This window comes from Meles meles, chromosome 21 (genome assembly GCF_922984935.1).
Source record: "Meles meles chromosome 21, mMelMel3.1 paternal haplotype, whole genome shotgun sequence".
Taxonomy (NCBI): domain Eukaryota; kingdom Metazoa; phylum Chordata; class Mammalia; order Carnivora; family Mustelidae; genus Meles; species Meles meles.
In genome coordinates this window covers 42,046,734-42,059,603 of record NC_060086.1, presented here as the reverse complement: position 1 = coordinate 42,059,603, position 12,870 = coordinate 42,046,734, and the positions used below count along the sequence as shown (strand labels likewise).

General features: G+C 63.6%; 2 protein-coding genes and 1 long non-coding RNA gene across 5 annotated transcripts; 2 read left to right on the top strand and 1 right to left on the bottom strand.

The window, feature by feature from the left end:
• Positions 1 to 419: 419 nt before the first annotated feature.
• PRSS33 (serine protease 33) lies at positions 420 to 4,024 on the top strand. Of its 2 annotated transcripts, none has more exons than XM_045993964.1 (7): positions 420 to 580; positions 1,530 to 1,637; positions 2,015 to 2,047; positions 2,173 to 2,335; positions 2,448 to 2,719; positions 2,927 to 3,096; positions 3,302 to 4,024. In XM_045993964.1, exons 2-7 carry the CDS (start codon positions 1,592 to 1,594, stop codon positions 3,458 to 3,460), a joined length of 843 nt encoding a protein of 280 aa, XP_045849920.1. In that variant the 5' UTR covers positions 420 to 580; positions 1,530 to 1,591; the 3' UTR covers positions 3,461 to 4,024. The 2 variants fall into 2 exon arrangements, with proteins under 2 accessions (XP_045849920.1, XP_045849919.1); XM_045993963.1 differs by having other exon boundaries at positions 2,173 to 2,380.
• Positions 4,025 to 7,199: 3,175 nt separating this feature from the next.
• LOC123933871 lies at positions 7,200 to 8,826 on the bottom strand. The gene is made up of 2 exons (XR_006816704.1): positions 8,709 to 8,826; positions 7,200 to 7,342 (listed from the first exon to the last, which is right to left on the bottom strand). It is a non-coding gene; the product is annotated as an uncharacterized LOC123933871 (long non-coding RNA).
• ELOB (elongin B) lies at positions 7,785 to 12,789 on the top strand. 2 transcript variants are annotated; one of them, XM_045993565.1, is made up of 4 exons: positions 7,785 to 8,574; positions 8,728 to 8,862; positions 10,033 to 10,138; positions 12,549 to 12,789. In XM_045993565.1, the coding sequence occupies exons 1-4, from the start codon at positions 8,185 to 8,187 to the stop codon at positions 12,683 to 12,685; spliced, it is 768 nt and encodes a 255-aa protein (XP_045849521.1). In that variant the 5' UTR covers positions 7,785 to 8,184; the 3' UTR covers positions 12,686 to 12,789. The 2 variants fall into 2 exon arrangements, with proteins under 2 accessions (XP_045849521.1, XP_045849522.1); XM_045993566.1 differs by having other exon boundaries at positions 8,359 to 8,574; positions 12,623 to 12,789.
• The last annotated feature ends 81 nt before the right edge of the window (positions 12,790 to 12,870 follow it).

Below are 12,870 nucleotides of genomic sequence, written 5' to 3'. Positions count from 1 at the left end.
CTGTGCTCCGCGCGGGACAGTGCTCTGGCCCTCGAGGACCGCTGTGAACGGAATGTCTCTGTCCCCTCCAAAATTCAAGTTTTGAAGCCCACCCTCCCGCGTGACTGTATTTAGAGACCGGCCCTTTATGGAAGCAGCCAGGGTTAAGATGGGTCCTGAGAGCGGGGCTCTGGTCCCCTAGGCCCCTTCTTACAAGAAGAGACGTCCGAGAGCTCCCTCCGCGTCCCAGCACCTCTCCTCCCGGAGGCAGGAAGAGCCGGCGGGCGGGCCCTGAGAGACAGCCGTGGCCTAGGCACGAGGAACAGAGGTGTCAGAATGGGACCCCCCTCGCCAGCACCTTGTCCTTGGACTTGGCAGCCTCCCGAATGGTGAGACATGTTTGTTTCAGGGCTCAGTGTGCCTTTCTGTTCTGGCAGACACCCAGACCTCATCTCCCCGGGAGGAGACGAACAGCCGTGAACCAGGCCTCCTCCATCACCTGTCAACGCGCACAGTGACACGCCTGGGACAGAGTTGGGGCTGGGCAGGACGGCGCCCCAGGAGGCCGGGGCGGAGTGGACAGCTGCGGGATGAGGAGGAGGTGAACGGGCGAAAGAGCTCCAGAGACTTCTGGGTGGTAGACACAGTCCAGGCCCGCCCCCCCAACCCTGGTTCCCAGCACTGACCAGGTTCACGGAGGCCAGCAGCCTCGCTGTTCCGGCCACACCAGATTCAAGAACGGACTGTTCCTCAGGGTCAGGTCTGCTTCTGGTCAAGCAAGGAGGGCTGGTGGCTTTGAACCAGCCGTCCCTCGCGCTGAATTAGTGCAGAGCAGGGAGCTGGGTAGAGCTCGGTGTGGGCGGCCGCGCCGGGATTTCTGGACAGAATGGTAGTGTTTACGGGCTCCGTGACTGGCACGAACAGCAGCCAGGAGCCGGGGTCAGGCTCAGAGATGAGCTGCCAGGGATTCTCCAGCTCTTCCTGGCCTGACCGCAGCCTTCCGCCCCTATCCTTGGCCGCCGGAGCCCAGGCCCCCGCCCCCAGCTCTAGGACTGCGGCCCAAGCCAGGTGTCCTTTGACAAACCCGGGAGTCCCTTTCCTGCCACCTCGAAAGTGCTGCTCAAAGCATCTTTGTTTGAGGCTCCGCTGGTGAAGCCACAGCCCCGCCCTGGCTCCTTAATCACCCCCTGGCCAGGCCCCCACCCCCTCTGGCCCTTTAAGCCCCCAGGCCCTCCCCTGTGCAGTCAGCAGGGAGGGCACCGGCCAGAGGGTGAGAGCAGGCTTCGGGGACTGCCTGGGCAGGTGAGGGCAGCCAGCAGGCAAAGGGGCTAAGGTGGTGGGGCGGAGGCCTGGGGGAGGCCAAGGGGGCTCAAATCTTGTGGGAGCTGGGGTGTGGTCCCTGGGGCGTGGGCAGAGGGCCGCACATAGGACCTGCGCCCCCCCCCCCTGCCGCCCCAGGACCTGGGATAGATCCAGGACCAACCAGGGGCTGAGGGAGGACAGAGGGCCTCTGGGGCCTGGGCTAGGACCCTCCTCCCATCTCTTTCCAGGCTCCGACCAGAGTCCCCGCCCTAAGCCGTGCCACCCTTACCAGGCCAGCCCTGAAGACAGCATGAGGGGGGCTTCCTGCCTCGGGGTCTTGGTCCTACTGGTGCTGGGTGAGTGGGGGTCAAGGGCCGGGGGGGTCCCTGATGTCCCATCACACCCCTGTCTGGCCTGGTTCCCCTAGAGCGCTCAGGGACACCCTAGTCTTGGCTTCACCGGTTCCCGTTCTCCCTGTTGCTGACGGTGGGCTCTGCCAGCTCCTATGTGCCCATGTGTGTTGGGGTGCGAACCCCCCCCCCATCAGGCTGCCCTGGGGAGGGTTAAATCAGGTAACCAGGCCAGGGTGGTGATTGCACAAAAGCCTGGCGCCTGGTCCGTGTGACAAGTACGTTCCACCCTCCTTCCTAATCTCCAACATCCCTCCCCCGAACCCCGTTACCTGACACCAAATTCCTAATCCAGCCCTTCCCACGGCTGCTTCCTCCTCCAGGAGCTGCAGGGACAGCGACGCGGGAGTCCACAGGTGAGGGCGCCTGAGAGTCCCTGCGCTCTCGGCCCCGGCGTCTCCCCGACCCCACCCACCTCGCAGCCTACCCCCCCCCCCACCCCGTCTTCCGTCCTCCCTCGAGTCCCCCTTGTCCCCCGCAGCCTGTGGGCAGCCCCAGGTGTCGAGTCGGATCGTGGGAGGCCGGGACGCCCGGGTCGGACAGTGGCCGTGGCAGGCGAGCATCCAGCACCGCGGCGCGCACGTGTGCGGGGGTTCGCTCATCGCACCGCAGTGGGTGCTGACCGCCGCGCACTGCTTCCCCAGGTCGGCGGGCGGCGGGCGGTGGGGCCCGTGGGGGCGGGGCCTAGGGTAGGGGCGGGGCCTAGGGCGGGGGGCGGGGCCCCGACTCCCTGGCGAGCTGGGCGGGGTCGTGCAGGCCGACGCCGCCGTCCGAGTACCGCGTGCTTCTGGGGGCGCTGCGCCTGGTCCCCGCCTCGCCCCGCGCGCTCTCGGCGCCCGTGCGCAGGGTGCTCCTGCCCCCCGACTTCTCCGAGGACGGCGCCCGCGGCGACCTGGCGCTGCTGCAGCTGCGCCGCCCGGTGCCCCTGAGCGCCCGCGTCCAGCCCGTGTGCCTGCCCGAGCCCGGGGTCCGCCCGCCCACCGGCACACCCTGCTGGGTCACCGGCTGGGGCAGCCTGCACCCGGGAGGTGAGGCCGGGGGCGGGGGCTCCTCTCCATCACCCTCTGACCCGGAACCCCAGCCCCGCGCTGTCCCAGTCCCGGCCTCAGCGGGACCTCTGGGGAGGCGCTCCCTGTTTGTCCTCCTCCTCCCAGTCAGACGGCCCGCGGGGTCAGGTCGTCAGCCCTGGCCTCTCCCAGCTCTCAGAAGTCCCCTCCCACCCCGCCCCGGCCCAGTGCCACTTCCAGACTGGCGGCCTCTGCAGGGAGTGAGGGTGCCCCTGCTGGACAGGCGCACCTGTGACCATCTGTACCACGTGGGCACCGATGTGCCCAGCAGCGAGCGCATCGTGCTGCGGGGAAACCTGTGCGCGGGCTACGTCCAGGGCCACAAAGACGCCTGTCAGGTGCGCAAAGCTGCCTGGAGCCCTGGAGTCTAGGTTCTGTGCCCAGCACCCACCCTCCGTCCCTCCCTCCCTCCCTGGAGCCCAGGACCCAGGGGCCATCCATCCTGGCCCCTAACCCGGAGGCAGCACCTCGGGGGCGGGAGCCCTGGGACTGCCCTCCCACATCTTCAAAGGGCTGAGACCTAAGCTTGCCTTTCTCCTGCAGGGTGACTCTGGGGGACCCCTGACCTGCCTGAGATCTGGGCGCTGGGTTCTGGTGGGCGTGGTGAGCTGGGGCAAGGGCTGTGCCCTGCCCAACCGTCCAGGGGTCTACACCAATGTGGCCACTTACAGCCCCTGGATTCAGGCTCGCCTTAGCCTCTAATGCAGTCACACTGACCTGGAGCCAGAGGCTGGGGTCCCTCTGAGGACCTGTGCAGTCCCCCGCCTTGCACCTCCGACTTGAGGCTCATGGGTGGTATCATCCACCTGTCCATCCCTGTCTCCTAGCCACCAGCCCTCCTCCAGGAGCCTCCTGTGGTGGTGGGGGGGGCGCTGTGTCCCAATCCCTCCCTTCCCCTCCCCTTCCCGCTCATATTACCCTTCTCAGCTCCAGCCCCTGGGTGCCCAGAGACAGGCAAGTCCGCTGGGGCGCCGTCTGGCCTCTGGGCCCCATTTGTCTGTTTGTCTGGAGGAAGTTGGGGACAGTCAAGGTATGAGAGGGACTCAGGCCCAGGAGATGCTTCTCCGTGGCTGTGGGCGACCCCAGTTGACAGCCGGCGGGGAAGCCCCTCCCTGCCACAACCGCAAGGAGCTGAATGAACCTGGGACCCAGCCCCCCCCCACTCCCCCCAGACCTCCAGCTGAGAGTCCATCAGGCCGCCCCACAGGCCAACCCTTGAACCCGGTGGAACCCTCCCAGACTCGCAGCCCCCAGAGCTGTGACTTAATAAATGTGGGTGTTGCAGGCTGCTCTGTGAGTGGTGGTCATTTCTGACAGAGCAACAGAAACCGAGTATAGACCTCGCCCCCTGCTGGGGAGGTGCCCCCGAGGTGTGCGTGGGCCAGCCCTAGGCTCTAAAAGGCTCAGGAACCTGGGGCACCTAGCCTCATGCCTTCTACCCAGGCAGGGCCGGGACCCCCAGACAGGCCTGGCCAGAGCTTCAGCCATGCTAGTTTCTGTGGCGGGGCCCCTTGCTGGGGAGAGTCTGGGGCTGTGTCCCGGCTGTGGCGAAGGCCCCCACACCCAGGACTGCCCCCTGCCACCTGCATCTGGAAACCAGGTGAGGCCCCTTGCAGCTCCCTGCCTGCCCTTGTGTGCCTGGGACCTGGTTCCTGTCCCCTCCCTGCCGTCTGCTCTCCGGCAGGTGGAAGACTGACCATCCCAGCAGATAGAGCTCAGTGTATGCAGAAAGATCAAGAAACTGAGCAAAACCTGGGAACCCCAAAGCCTAATCTTTGGGGATAACAGGGTCAGTGGGGCCAGGAGACCTAGGGGAGGCCATCATCAAAGATACGGCCCCAGGGGACAGCGGGGGAGTGCAGGCCCGACGCTCACTGCCTCCTTTCCCTCCTTTCCCTCCCAGGCGGGAAGGTAGGCGCACCAGGCCGGCAGGTTGGGCCCACAGACTTGGGCCACAAGGGGGCTCCAGACCGCATTCTCCCCACGGCCGAGGGCCATCCGTCCAGGGAAGCGCTTCATGGGCCTTGGGGGATGGTTATCCGGGAGCAGGGTGTCCAGAATGGGGCATGGCTGTGCACGTCCGCAAGGGAACCCCGGTGGCCCCTGCTGGGTGATGCTGGCCATCCTCGCTCCCTCCCTCAGCCTGTAGCCAGCTAAGGGACCTTCCCCAGGATGCCTCCCGAAGCGCTGAGATGGGCAAGTCAGGGGCTGGGAGCCAGTCTGCCTCAGCCTTGGACCTGCTGCGATTTGAGGAGCGGGTCCACATTCAGAGGGCCCCGTGTTTCGGAAGGGTAACCTGGGAGCTCGACGGGAGGGTCCGGAGTTGGAGGGGCAGGAGCGGGGCTGGAGGGGAGGGGGTCCACACATGCGAACACATCGGCTGCTTCTCAGGAAGCCCTTACCAGATGCCACACGGAGAGCTTTGCTGCACTGCCTCGTGGGAAGTCACCTGATACCCATCAGTCAGATAACAAAACTGAGGCCCCAAGTCACGCAACGGGTAGAGGGTAGACGGGGATTGGCCCAGGCGGTCTGATTCTGTGGGCAGCTGGGAATGGGAAGGCGGAGGTTCCAATCCCCTTTACTGTCTCTGCTTGCTTCCCCACAGCACAGGGGCTCTGGGTCCCCTTTCTCTTGGCTCCTTCCGGCTGTGCGTCTGTCCGCAAGGTCAGTGGGGGTGCTGGGGAGCATGGGGGGTGACGTGACCTGCTAGGTGACAGGCCGGGAGGCTGTGACCCCGGGAGGGGAGCACCAGGTCGCCCAGGGTGGTCCTGGGGAGTCCCGGGCAAGGGGGACGTTGGGATCCCCTGTAAGGCAGGCATTTCCCAGCTGCCCTGCTGCTTCAGCTGGTGATTCCGCAGCCAGCTGGCCTAGCCCCTCCCAAGACCGCTGATGGGGCCTCGGTTTCCCCTTCTGTCTTCTGACTCGATGCTGCTCGCCCTCTTGTGGCGGCCGGGAGGGCTGAGAAGACGGCTAAAGCCCTCACCTGCCGGGTGAACACCCACGGGGCCTCCTCCTGTTCACTTTCGCCAACGGAGGGACAGGCCCAGAGAGGTTAAGGGGCATGTTGGGCAGGCCCCCGACCCTCCTCGCCACCTCCCCTAGGCTGGGTGACCTCTCACAGCGGGGACCGCTGTAATCAGACACCAGTCATCACCGGAACCCCAGCACTGGGCTGTGTGTGTGTTGCTTCCGAAACGCCCCCAAGTGCCCTGCAGAGTCCAACTGTGCATCCCCTTCGTGGATGGGAAAGCAGGTTAAGGCCCAGTGCCTTGCAGGAGATCACAGTTACTAAGCTGACGTTTGAACCGACGGCCTGCCGGAGGGTGGGCGGGGACAGACATGATCTTCGGAGGGATGGAGTGTGGGCCCGCTCAGGGTGACTCCCGGTAGGCATCCTGAGCTGTGACATCAGCCGGGACAAACCTAATAAGGCAAGTGTCTGGGTGGCAAGAGCGCACACGTTAGGGACAACGGGCCAGGGTACAGCTGGGACAGAACATGGTGGGCGGAGAGGAGGCCCCTCCTTTCCCCACACCCCTGGGCTCCCATCTTTCCCCTTTCTCTGCCTCATTCCGGGACGTTGGCTGGATGCCTGAGAACCTCCTTGGCCCCCACGATCCCCACGCCTCCCCTGCCGCGCGCTCTCCTTCCTCAGCAGTACAGGATTTGAAGCCCCCAAATCTCTATACACAATGAGGCTGAGATTAAGATGGAAATCTTTGGCCTGAGCCAAGGACGCACCACAGCCTCGTGCGGTCACCCAGGGCTGGGGGAGTTAGCCGGGCGCCACGGCCACTGGATCAGGGAGGGAAGAGTCACAGGAGGGGAAAGGACTTCAGGGGGCTCTGGAAGAGGCAGAGGCTAGAAGTCAAAAATAATCATTTTGGTTATAGTTTTAGAAACACCTGAGTACCAATTCTTTATTTTAAGAAAGATTTTATTAGAGAATATGAGCAGGGGAAAGGGGAAGAAGGAGAAGCAGGCTGCCCGCTGAGCAGAGCCCAATGAGCAGGGACCCCAATGTGGGGCTCGATCCCAGGACCCCGGGGATCAGTACCGCAGCCAAAGGCAGACGCTCGACTGACGGAGCCCCCAGGTGCCCCCAGTACCGATTCTTGGTGAAAATCCATGAACTTTACAAACAGCTGTTCTCTCCTCTTAAAGATGAGGAAACTGGGCTTTCATGACCTTAACTGCCCGAAGCGGCACAGGCTGCACCTGCACCGGGACGGAGGCTGTGAAGCCCCCTGTGGGCTGAGCACCAAGCCCAGCCGGGAAAATTAGTCAAAGGAAACCTCGTCTAGAACGCAGTCGGGGGCCAGCAGGGGGCGCTGGCAGCTTTCTCGCTCATCCACTGCGGCCCCCACGGGGAGAGTCGCACCCCGGGCAGGTGCGCGCTACCTGACTACCCCAGCTGCGAAGGCAACAGCCCAGCCAATGAGAAGCCACGACCAGAACTCACTTTATTCCAGTTATAACTTTTTCGTTTGCAACAGCCCTCCCGGTTTCGCCCTTCCTGTTACCCGAGTTTCTCTCCCTCGTTCCGCCGACTTGCCTACGGGTCTGCTGCAGCTTGCTCCGCTTCCCCCAGGTAAGCCTCGTTTCGCTGGTAAAATAACCGGCAGCTTTATTTTCTGAAGGGTAATAGTTGTTAGTCACCAGCTTGATTCACCGCCAAGGCAGCAGCAGCTTCAGCTTCTACCCACTCTCAAGAACTGTCACATCGCAGCCCCCAACATCGGCAGCGCTGTTTGGCATGCAGGGCCACCCACCGGCTCCCTTGGGTGCCCGGGCATGGCTGACACGCGCCGTGAGCGACCCAGCTGAGGCTCTGTCCCTCCCAGTACCGGCTACGGGAGAGACAACACCTCCTGCCCTCGCTCTAGTGTAAGTGTACGTGGGGCAAGGCAGGACAGTGACCCAAGGACAAGGCCTGCGCTGTTGGTGGGGAAGCCCCCTGCAAGGACAGGCAGCCAGGGAAACCAAGTCTAAGGGTCCTTCCAGAACCCCAGTGCACGGAGCCAGCCAACGCCCCTGGGCTTCCTTCCTCCTCCCTGGGGAGTGAGCACCAACTTGGCGAAGAATTAGGGCATTTTTAAAGATTTTGTCAGCGAGCGAGCAAGCGAGAGAGCACAAGCAGGGGGAGGCTGCGGAGGCAGCAGACTCCCCGCTGCGCAGAGCCCAGTGGGGGGTCTGGACCCCAGGACCCTGGGATCGTGACCCGAGCAGAAGACAGAAATGGGGACAGCCCACCCATGGGGGCAGCCGGAAGAGCCAGAATTATCACCCCCTCAAAATGGCGGCCAGGGAGCCCCTCAATTATGAGACCTCCCTCCCCCGCACACCAGCCCGGACGCCGTTGAGACGCGAAAGTCCTGCGCCCCGATGACCAAGATGCACAGCATTCACTGACCCTCGCCGGGATGTGGGGCTACTATACACTCGCCACGTCCGTCCCCAACGTTCCCCGCCATCGGGCCGACGCTGCGTCCAGACCACCCCCTCACTGCAACCGGGGGTGGGGGTGGGGCTCAGCTTTGCCACTCCCAAGATGGCGCCAACACCTGCCGCGCGGGACCCCGGCCGCACGCCCACCAGGCCACGGCGCCGAGATGGCGGCCGGACAGCAGTCGGGTCGAGCGGCGGGCTCCCGTCACTTAAAATGGCGGCGGCGGCGGCGGCGGGGTCGCAGGGCGCGATGCACGCCGGGGCGGGGCGCGAGGCACGCTGGGGCGAGCCGCGCGGGCTGCCGGGAACGGGGCGGAGCGCGGCCGCGCCGGCGCGTCGAGGGGGCACAGACAGCAGCCGCGATGGTGAGCGGGTGCGGGGGGAGGGGCCCCGGGCCGGGGCCGGCGGGGGGCGACGGGGGGCGGCGGGCCGCGCGGGGTGGGGGTGGGGTGGGGACGGCCAGCGGCGGGGGAGCGGGGGGCCCGGGCTCGGCGCTCACGCCGGCCCGCCGCCCGCAGGACGTGTTCCTCATGATCCGGCGCCACAAGACCACCATCTTCACGGACGCCAAGGAGTCGAGTACCGTGTTCGAGCTGAAGCGCATCGTCGAGGGCATCCTCAAGCGGCCGCCCGACGAGCAGCGGCTCTACAAGGTGCGGCCCCGGGCGGGCGGGGGCGGGCGCTGCGCGGCGGCCGCGTCGTTGGTGTAAACAGTGGCCGGAACTCCCCCGCGTGGAGGCGAGGCGGCGCCGGCGCTCGGTGGAGGGGCGGCCCCGGGGGTCGCGCGGGGGCCCGGCGGCGCGTCTCATCCCCGCGGCGGAGGGCTGGGGAAACTGAGGCTGGGCGAGGCGGCCGCTCAGTCCAAGGTCAGCGGCGGAGCCGGGCTTTGAACCCCGTTGCCTTTAGGGCCCCGTGGGCCGGTCAGAAGCGCACCCCTTCAGCCCCGCTCCTTACGGCCGACAAGCACAGGGGTCGGCGTGAGGAGCGGCCCAGCAGGCCTCCGCCAGCGAGCGCATTGGTCCCCACGCTCCTGCCGGTCTGAACGCCGGTCCGTCCCCCCTCAAACCCACTGCAGTCGTAGCGAAGATGGCTTGGGGCTTCGGGTTTCCATGGGGGAGTCCGTCTTCTTGGCCCGATTGGGGTGTCCAGCAGCATGGCGGCCCTGCTCGGACTCGCTGGAGAGTGGGAAGTGGGGCACTGGCCTTTGATCCCAGACCGAGCTGGGTTCGTCTCTGAGAGCCCCTTCTGCCAGGCGCCCAGAGATGCTTCCCTGCGGCCTGTGCGCCTTCCCCGTGCTGCCTTCGTGTTTTCTGGGGGTGCCTCACTCGCCGGAACCGCCGGGGTGCCCGACGAGTTGGGAATTCCGGTAATTCCCATCTTACCAATAAGGAAACTGCACATCAAAAAGCTCAACCGCTTTGTCCAAGGTCGCAGGACTGGGATTCAAGTGAGGTCGGCCCGAGGACAGTCTGGGTCAGATCTCTTGAAATTAGGATCACCTGGAGACTTGGATTAGGATCACCGGGAGACTTGGATTAGGATCACCGGGAGACTTGGATTAGGATCACCTGGAGACTTGGATTAGGATCACCTGGAGACTTGGGAGAGAAAAAGAGATTCCCCCGTGGTAGCCTGGAAGGTTCTGATTGGAAAGTGGTGTGTGGCCCTGTGAATTGTGTCTGCTCTGTTCTGGGGGTGGTCCTGGGCCCCGCTTGGGGCCATCTGTCTTCCGTCTTCTGACTTTCAGGGTATTTGCTGACCAGGGAAGTCTTTGGGACCCACCCCTCCTGGGGCCTCTCCCAACACCCTGCCTCTCTCCTCAGGATGACCAGCTTCTGGATGACGGCAAGACACTGGGAGAGTGCGGCTTCACCAGTCAGACGGCTCGGCCGCAGGCCCCGGCCACTGTAGGGCTGGCCTTCCGAGCAGGTGAGCGGGGCCGCCAGGCCAGGGGAGGACCCCCAAAGGAAGGGTCACCGCGGAGCCCGCTGTAGCTCCTCGCGGTCTCAGGGCAGCGTCTTCCTAGGCCACAAAGCACAGCCAGTATCTTGTGACCGTGTGTGTGTGTGTCAGCAAGATAAAAAAAGGCAGAGGAGATGTTTGTGGCAATTGAAGCTTATTTCATGAAGGATTCAAACAGTCCGAGCCGTGCTCCCGGCTTGTGTGCAGAGGTCTTAGTGAGTTCTGGGTCCTGCAGTCTGCGTTCTGTTTCCATTTTTCCATTTAATACTCAGTCCCCACTTTGGAGACTGGAAACTGAGGCAGTCACCTGGGGAGCTGCGGTCCGGATGCAGACTGCGGGTACCTGGCCTGAGCTGAGCACCGTACCAGGCAGTGTTTGCAGCCATCACGGCCCTCCAGCATCTCCACACGCACGCTTGTGTTGTGCCCATTTTAAGGATGAGTAACTGAGCCTGAGGAAGTGAGGTCACTGCTGCCTGATCTGGAATTCATGTCTCTGCCTGCCCGGGAGACTGTGCTCTCGTGAACCACATGCCCCTTGCCCAGTGTTTAGAAACTCTTCTCCCAAGAAAGAGAGGTTGGAATCGTATTGTCTCCAGGAACTTGAACAGGGGATGTCTTCACAGCCGTGGGCTCCGGCGTATGTGGATGGCTGCATAGACTCCGGTGATAAGTAGTGATTTTTCTGGCTTCTTAGGAGAAAACTAGTGAGGGCTGAGGAAGGCGCGTACCACCTTAGCCACTGTCGGATTTCATGAGGGTCACCGTGCCGGGCCTCAGCAGCCGTGTCCTTGGGCGCCTACTTCATGCCTCCCGTCCTCCTGGCCAGAGTTCCCATCTCCAGGGCGGCGTGGGGCATTCGGGCCAGCCTCACGGGTGGTGCGAGCCCCCACACACCCCAGGCCTTGGCCTGAGGGTGCTCAGCAGATGCGTATTTAAGGGGCCTTTCCCGTGGGTCCCCTCTGACCCTCTCGGTGACGTGAAGGCAGGCGCGCACTGGTGCAGACTCTGTGTAGGGGTGCGCCTGGGAGGGGGTACGTGAGGCGCTGGCGCATCTCCCATTCTGCTTCCTAAGCCCCGGCTCAGCTGCATTCCCCCGGGGGTCCCTGCCTCTCAAGGGCAGGCGTCTCCTGCAGGCTTGTGGGGACTCTTGGGAGGATGTCGTGGGCCTGTTTTGTCCGCCAGGAGCTCAGAACAGAGGGAGGGCATTTGTTTTTCCCATGACCCCAGTTAGGGCGTTGAATATGGGGGCGACTAGTCCCTAGATGGTGTCACCATTGGGACTGGTGATTGTTGCCTTGATAGAGGACACAGTGTGGCCCGGACTAGATGTTCTTCATTCCTCCTCTGGGCTACTTTTGTTGCAAAAATGCCCTTTGCGTGGTAACTGTTTCCTTAGAGTTTTTGGAAGGCCAAGACAACTTCCCCGCGCAAACTGGCTGCTCAAATCAAGTGTTAAGGGCGGTTTCCAGATTTAGCTCATCAAACATGGAACTGTGAGCGAAGGCAAGAATGGTCACTGCAGATTGTGTGTTAAGCTGAGCCAGGGTCCAGGTCGGCACTGCTGACCTCTGGGGGTCAGGCCACTGGGTGCGCACCGCAGGGTGGTTAGCATCTCTGGCCACTAGGAGAGATGGCCTTCTGCCCACTCAGCCAAGTTGTCACAACCAGAACTGTGCCAGACGTGGGCAGCTGTCCTGGGCGGCCTAACTGGTTGAGAACCCGGAGCCAGGGGGACAGAAGTCTCCCTGTTGGAAGAAAGTGCAGGAGAGGTTGGAAGCGGGGCTTATCTGCCCTGCTGAGGTGACAGAAACCAGAGGGGGCTTTCTGGAGCTACTGTTCCAGTGGGGGAAGCAGCTTGGCCGCTCAAGGCCACTTTGGCGAAGCGGTACGTAAGTGCTGCTGAAGTGACTCACGTGTTGGATGCAGTGACCGTCGACGTAGAGAAGCTGGGGAGGGCTTCTCTGACCTTTGGGTTGACCCCTTGAATCCCCCCAAGCGGCCAGAGTGATAGGCTTGGGCCCAGCAAATACAAAGTCCCCGAGGCAGGAGGGAGCTTGATGTGGGAACACAGGAGACAGGTGCACAGAGGGCAATGGACTTGAGATACTTTATTCAGAGCATGATGAAGCCACTGCAAGGCTTTACACAAGGAAGAACAGTCTGGTTTGAACCTAAAAATCTGTACTTGGTAGAGAGGCGTGAAAGGGACAAGGAGATGGTGGAGCTTCTGGGCAGGGGTCCCCGCAGTGTCCCTAGTGGGCATAAAGGGTGAGGCAAAGGACCGAAGCATGGGGAAGGCAGGTGGGCGGGGGGGGGGGGGGGGGGGGGGTGATGCAGCTCTAGTAGGATCCCGGAGGAGACTCACTCCGCACAGGTGGGGAAGTCAGCGGACCCCGGAAGCTGGCGCGAACTGCTCCCTCCAGCTCTCTCAACCCCCTTGTCCACCAGATGAAGCTTTCGAGGCTCTGCGCATCGAGCCCTTCTCCAGCCCACCTGAGCTGCCCGATGTGATGAAGCCCCAGGACTCAGGAAGCAGCGCCAATGAACAAGCGGTGCAGTGAGAGGGCCCTGGGCCCACCCCAGTGCCCCCCCAATAAAAGAGATTTGGGTGTCTGCCTGGTTGCTGCCTTTTTCTGCGCACCTCCTCCCGCTGCAGACATCGCCTTCCCTGGGGTGGGTCCGCACCCCTGCGAGAC

Bases quoted from the DNA above. Each gene is read 5' to 3' on its own strand.
- PRSS33 (XM_045993963.1), top strand. From the start codon at position 1,592: ATGAGGGGGGCTTCCTGCCTCGGGGTCTTGGTCCTACTGGTGCTGG. The intron at 2,381-2,447 runs GTAGGGGCGGGG...GGGGTCGTGCAG, and splicing joins CCGTGGGGGCGGGGCCTAGG to GCCGACGCCGCCGTCCGAGT. The intron at 2,720-2,926 runs GTGAGGCCGGGG...GCCCCGGCCCAG, and splicing joins GGGCAGCCTGCACCCGGGAG to TGCCACTTCCAGACTGGCGG.
- ELOB (XM_045993565.1), top strand. From the start codon at position 8,185: ATGTGGGGCTACTATACACTCGCCACGTCCGTCCCCAACGTTCCCCGC. The intron at 8,863-10,032 runs GTGCGGCCCCGG...CTCTCTCCTCAG, and splicing joins ACGAGCAGCGGCTCTACAAG to GATGACCAGCTTCTGGATGA. The intron at 10,139-12,548 runs GTGAGCGGGGCC...CACTCCGCACAG, and splicing joins AGGGCTGGCCTTCCGAGCAG to GTGGGGAAGTCAGCGGACCC.